Source organism: Thunnus albacares, chromosome 17 (genome assembly GCF_914725855.1).
Source record: "Thunnus albacares chromosome 17, fThuAlb1.1, whole genome shotgun sequence".
NCBI classification, from domain to species: Eukaryota; Metazoa; Chordata; class Actinopteri; order Scombriformes; family Scombridae; genus Thunnus; species Thunnus albacares.
Genome location: NC_058122.1, coordinates 7,907,588 through 7,913,860, shown reverse-complemented (window position 1 = coordinate 7,913,860; position 6,273 = coordinate 7,907,588). Strand labels below are relative to the sequence as shown.

The following is a 6,273-nucleotide window of genomic DNA, read 5'->3' as shown; positions in this document are numbered from 1 at the left end:
GTGTTTCTAGTCGGACACAAATGAAGTAACGTACTGGAGAAGCCGGAAGTAGTGGTAAACTCACGTGCACAACATGAAAAACAAGAAAAAGCACAATAATGTGTCCCAAAAGGGTAAATTCAAGCCAGGATCCAAGAAAAGAGAAAATAAATGCATCGTTATGTTTGACGACAAAGACAGACAGTAAGTTTAACTACTGATAATATTTGTTTTATATACTTCAGCTGTTAGTTCGCATCAACTAGCCTATTTCAGTATCAGGTTAGCATTAGCTTTCTACCTAGTGTATTTTTTCATTGTTTTGGCAAAATATTGTATCCACAAGTGCAGACATTTTAAAATACAGAATAATTTCTCATTGTTTTTTTAAGACACCTGAACCAAAGGAAATTATTGCACTCTCGTTAGTAGGTTGCATATTGATCAATATTAAACTCTGAAGCATCGTATTCTTTTAATAGTCTTCATTTATTCCATTTGTGAATTGTATTACATAAATCTTAAAAGAAACCTTCACTGACCAAAGTGTCAGTTTGAATTGTAAGTGACAAGTTTCAATGTACAAAAACTAAAACCTAAACAACAAAGTGTTCCAAGCCTAGTTTATTTGTTTGTTATTTTTGTTGTAGCTGTTATTGTTTACTAAGTAGACCCTATATACTACATTAACCTGCAGACTTGACTAAAAAGGCAACACCTGTAAACAAACTCTGGTTTCTTTCCTTCTTTTTTCCTGTCAGGGATTATCTCACTGGTTTCCATAAGAGAAAAGTGGAAAGGAGGAAAGCAGCAGTGGCAGAAATTCGAAAGAAAATCAAGGATGAGCAGATCAGAGTCCGAGAAGAGGTAAGTGTAAAGGAAATGATCGGAGAGTTCAAATCTCTTTTGGTTTGACAAACTGGAACTGTGTGAGATTGGTTTATTTTCTTTCAGAGGCATAAGGAGTATATGAAGATGCTGAAGGAGAGGAAAGAAGCTCTCGGTGAGTCAAAGGCAAAAGTCTGTCGCTGGTTATTTTACTGATTTGTAACCCTTGAGAATCTGTGCTTACTGGGTTTTTCTTTTCCTTACTTGACCCCATCTCTCAGAGGAGGATGAAGATGATCTGGAAGATGTGATAACCGATACAAAAGAGTCTGTACAGTATGATCACCGAAACCACACCGTCACCGTGACGACGATTAGTGATCTTGACCTCACAGGGGCTCACCTGCTCAAACCTGCATCGAATCAGGTGAACAGTTTATTCATCTTAAGAGGCTACAAGTGTGTTCTTGATGAGGCAAAATTATGTCTGTGGTACAGCTTATAGATCTACATGGTCGCTCATCGATACTTTATTATTATTATTATCATATATTATTTAGCCGAAGGTAGAATAATACTGCTAATGGTGATAATAAAAATTAATTCCTTCTTTGCTTTCAAGGTCAACGGGGAGAGCAAAGATGAGGAAAATGGAGAAGAAGAGGAGGAGGAAACAAATGCAATGCCAAGAAAAGCCGGGAATCCAATCCTCAACAAAAAGTAAGATGTTCATCATGCAGGTCTCTTAATATGAACATCAATACAAGTGGCTTGTTTTTCTTCTCATAAAGTTACAGACATCACTTTGGGGTCTGGCAACTTGAGATAAACATTTGTCATTATTTTTGACATTTTATAGTCAAGTCACAGTCTGACATAGTGACATAACAGCTGATTTCAGATGTTTCTTCAGTTTGTCTGCCTGTTATCCTCCAACCCGTCTCAGTCCAGCTGCATTGTTTTTCCCTCTCCTTCACTGTGCAGGATCCGCTCCCTGACTGCGTCACTTAACACTTACACCAGCCAGCGGAAGAGGAAAGGGAAGCAGGAAGGCCGAGGAGGACGGGGCCGTCCGACAGACAAGGGACCTGGTGTCACAGAGAGTAAAAAGAGAGCGGGGAGGACCAGCAAGAGGCAGAGACGCCGACAGACCGGGAAGAAGGTGCATCATCAGGACTGAAAGAGTGTGTGTAAAAATATAATGGAGGGTTCAAACTGGGAACACCGGCGAACAAATGGGACTTTGGCGTATTTATGTTCCTGTGTTTGAGCAGGATGTGTGTAAGCTGAAAAGTTTGTAAAATGAACACAAGCTGATGTGTCTGCTCCGTGTTGGGCTGTCTATCACGACATGACTCAACATTTCCACAGTTCCTGCCTGTTGAAATCCTGTGCTAATATGTGTACATTTTTCAAAACAAAACTGTTTTTGTAGTGTTATTTCTTAAACATATACAAACTGTGCTGTATTTACTTATTTTTTGATTAAATTAAAAATTCATCTTGCTAATAAGTGACTTTGTTACAGTTTGTCATACTGTCAGTGTGCTGACAGTGTGGAATTTGTCTCTCTGTACACTATTGTTTAATAGGAAACCTGACGCTGTTGTCAACATCCTCTCTAGAACATCAGGAAACCAACCCTTAGCTCTGTGTTTCCTCATAGCTCAGGATTACCTGTGTGTGACCTAAAGGAGAACCAACCACTGTTTCTCTTAGAGTGCCTCACCCACTGTTAACGTGAAGAACCTTATACTAGGGAGCCAATGGTTTTAATGTATGTTAAACCCCCCCACCTCACCAGTGTTTATTTATTTACGTTAACCTGAGCCAGCGTGTGCCAGCTGTCACTAGCATGAGCGTTTCATTTCGCTTTCTAAAGCCCATGATATTTAATACAACCACTCAATAGAGGAACCGGCAGGCCACTGGCTCCATTTTGGCTCAAGGTCTGTGTTTGCTTCAGGGTCTCCACTGTGTTAACTGAGAGCCAACATGGCTGTCATAGATGCTTCAGTTTCACTCATTGTCAGAGCAGCCAATCGGATTGATTTGAGAGTTTGGCTGTTCGGGAGGTTAGAGAGCATGGGGAAGAGGCATGTGCCAGTTGGGGGTCTGGTGGGCAGTTTATCTTCAGACTCTTAATGACATATTCAAAGTGGAGCTGACAGCGGGAGCTTCTCTTGTCAGGTAATGCTCAGAATTTCTCTTATCATTTTCAGATTAAAGCCATCACAAATATTGTCTACTATTTTCACCGTACTATTTTTACCTGCCTTAATAGGTTTAATTACTTTCCCCAGTCATCAGAGGCTTGTAAAGGCTGCTAAATTACAATGCATGTGCCTTGTGGTTGGTAGTAATGCTTCTCTGTTAGGAGCTTTGACAATGCTGTGACTGAATTGTGTTTCACTGTCCTCTAGTGTGATTAGTTATCACCTGCCTTAACAATTCCGCTTGATCTTGCAGATCTTGCATGAACCATGAAATAAAACATTCTCTTGAGCATTTATTCTGAGCTGATGTGCTTACACCTGTCTCCAGTAATGCAGTGACAGTCAATGCAATAATGAGTAGTTGTTTTTTATTATTTGTAAGAAAACTAAGTGTTTCTTTTTCTTATTTCATCGCACACTTGGTTGTGGAAGATGTGCTGCGAGTTTTTGAAAATATTTAATTACTGAGAACATGTCTGCATCAGCACATAACGCTGCTACACTTCTATAGGGACAAATTTCTGATGGACAACAGTCTTCCTAATATAAAAGTGTTGTCTGTGATATTACTTTTTGTTTTATATTTCATTTTGATAATGCTCTTTGCTGCCCTGCTGTGGTCTCTCAGTTTTCTCTGTGGGATGCGATGAGCGGGCAGGTAACCCCTTCGGAGCCACCATGCCCCTCTCCGGCGATGAGCCCATCTGCCCAAAGTTCCAGCCCAACATCTTCGACCCCTCCCGCTGCCATGACTGCCTGCGCCAGAGGCATCTCCACACTGGCGCAGGGGAGAGCACCGACGTAACGCCACAGCAGAAACCCACAACAGAGACTGGAACTGGGGCTACAACTGGGATTGGAACTGGGACTGGGCTGGGCAAAGGAGTGTTGTTAACACCAATCCCATCCCAGGCAGAGGAAAGAGATACCAGCAGCAAGGTAAGAAAGAGGAGAAGCCTAAGAGGAAGACTGAGGGAAGATGAAGAGGGCAGCTAGGTAACCGGGTAGAGATAGGAAGAAGAGAAGTGTGAGGCTGATGAGAAACCAAGAGTAGAATATGTGCTGAGTGATGGGATTAGTCAGACCTGAAGACAGACAGGAATGTGAAGCATTAGAGGTCACAGGTAAAGTCAGCGAGACACTGAGGTTAGATTCTAACTAGTCAAGCTATAATCAAAAGGAAGACATGAGGTACTATGCTTCATCTGTCTCATAAATCAGAAATTATGCACCAAATTTCATAATTCAATTTAGAATTTTAAAGAATCCAAGCATTTTCCTCAAAAGAACTTTTCACTTGACACAAAAGACAGCGTTTCTGTCGGTGAGTGAAGAAATCACAAAGCTCCTCCTAATTTAATTCAGTCAATATGTAAACACAGTTAGTGAGGTCATGTATGAGTCTTTGTTGCTTGTGAGTAAATTAAGAAAAGGTCAGAGACAGAGAATGAGAGGTAACGCCGAGGAGCAGGGTGGTAGCAGTGGCTCCTATTATAAATTAACGAAGCTGGATCACTTACTGCCCTCTTGGGAAACACTTGTAATATGAGACAGAGTGGCAACGTACAGAAAGGATGTGTCTATACAGTGTTAAAACTATGACAACTCTACTTGATTCTATTTATGTTTCCATGACATGACTGCAGTTGTCTTGTGACAGTAAGATGTTTCAGAATATAGTAGATATTGAATTGTATCACTGTAGTTCCAGTGTAATAACGTACCTACAGTTTCCTGGAGATTGTAGAGATCAGCGCCAATTACTGACATTTACTGACAGTTAAGTCACATTTCAAGATCTTTTTAAGACTATTTAAAGAAGAGGGTCTATGTCAAGAATAAAGTGCTGAAATATTAATGAGGAAAGCCACGAGTCAGGTCGAGTTGCAGAGGTGTAACCCTAATCGAACAGCAGACTGAACACGAGTGTGTAGCAGTGGGGACAGACACTATTCAGCTAACCCTCTCTTTAAAGAGATGGAGCCATACAGACAGATCTAGGAGTGTCATGTATGTGCATTCCTACTCAGATTTAAAGCCACTGTTTATTTTCAGTGAACCTACACGCCTGTTAGGGTAAAAGCTATTATCAGTCAGACATGTCACATTGACATTTTTGTGAGCATTGCTTCTGTTTGGAGATACAATCATTGTCAAGAGCGACATCAGTGCCTCTTCCTCTTTGAGCTGTACCACCATCACTTGGATTGCTGCGACGTTGTGATTGGCCTGTATCTTACCTTGTCATCCTATCAGGAGGATTCTGATGGTTTGTCTGTGGTGAGCAGCTACTGTGGTGTCAATGGAGGCTATCTGGGTTATGGGGAGAGCTCTTTGTGCATCCTGAGCCCAGACTGTGAGCTTTATATCTGTGACGGCGACGACGACGACAGCACTGACAGGTAGGGGTACTGGATGGTGATCATTTTTTTAGGAGCACTTAAAAGGGGCATCATGAACTTAAAAGTATAATTTTAATTTTTACATCACCGGCAAATAATCTAGTCTCTCATGGCTATATTATAGATGAGCATAGCAAGTCGTGGAAATAATATCAAATGAATTCTACATTACTAGGTTACACTGGAGTATACTGGATGTATTGATGGAGCACTGACAGGGATATTTGTTTTACTTTATCTTATTCTCTGATATAAAATGTCTTACACTTACATTTACTGACTTAAACTGGTTTACTTAATTTTGTATTTCAGCTGGAAGTCTGTGTCTTGGAGGTATTGAGGTATTGATTCAGGGGGAGAGCATGTAACGTGTTGGATCACATCTCCTTGCTTGGGAAGAAAACCTTTTGAAATTTCAGTTCTGATTTTTGAGTTCTGCTCACGACGTTCTTTGACCCAAGGCTTCCATGTTGCTCCTGTTTCTCTATGAAATCTTCCTTTTTTGCCTTTTACATTGCTCCCCCCTCCCTTGCTCTCCACACTCTCAATCTCTCACCTTTCCATCTCTACTCTCATCATTCTTCTCCCATCTCCTCTTCCACGAAGCTGTCGGGACCAGAGTGACTATCAAGAGTTCAGTGGCTCCGTCAGTGCAGAGGACGAATACCTGCCAATCCGTCGTCATTCAACCAAACTCAGCATGACCCGGCTTGACCCTCCGCCCCACCGCCCCAACCCTCGGGCCTGGATGGACGAAGCTCGGAGCAGAGACAGCTTCAGTAGGCACTCAGGTACTTTGTTTATTGTTATTTTTGTTAATTGTGTCTTCAGTTCCTTGGCAGATATGA

The 6,273-nt window shown here is 41.4% G+C and overlaps 1 protein-coding gene across 1 annotated transcript; it reads left to right on the top strand.

Annotated features, from left to right (window-relative positions):
- On the top strand, positions 1–2,320 carry nol12 (nucleolar protein 12). Its single transcript, XM_044331125.1, has 6 exons — positions 1–183; positions 741–846; positions 934–982; positions 1,089–1,234; positions 1,430–1,527; positions 1,792–2,320. The coding sequence occupies exons 1-6, from the start codon at positions 74–76 to the stop codon at positions 1,985–1,987; spliced, it is 705 nt and encodes a 234-aa protein (XP_044187060.1). The 5' UTR covers positions 1–73; the 3' UTR covers positions 1,988–2,320.
- The last annotated feature ends 3,953 nt before the right edge of the window (positions 2,321–6,273 follow it).

Excerpts from the sequence above, each read along its gene's own strand:
- nol12 (XM_044331125.1), top strand. The coding sequence starts at position 74 with ATGAAAAACAAGAAAAAGCACAATAATGTGTCCCAAAAGGGTAAATTC. Across the intron at positions 184-740 it reads TTTGACGACAAAGACAGACA|GGATTATCTCACTGGTTTCC; the intron begins GTAAGTTTAACT and ends TTTTCCTGTCAG. Across the intron at positions 1,235-1,429 it reads TCAAACCTGCATCGAATCAG|GTCAACGGGGAGAGCAAAGA; the intron begins GTGAACAGTTTA and ends TTTGCTTTCAAG.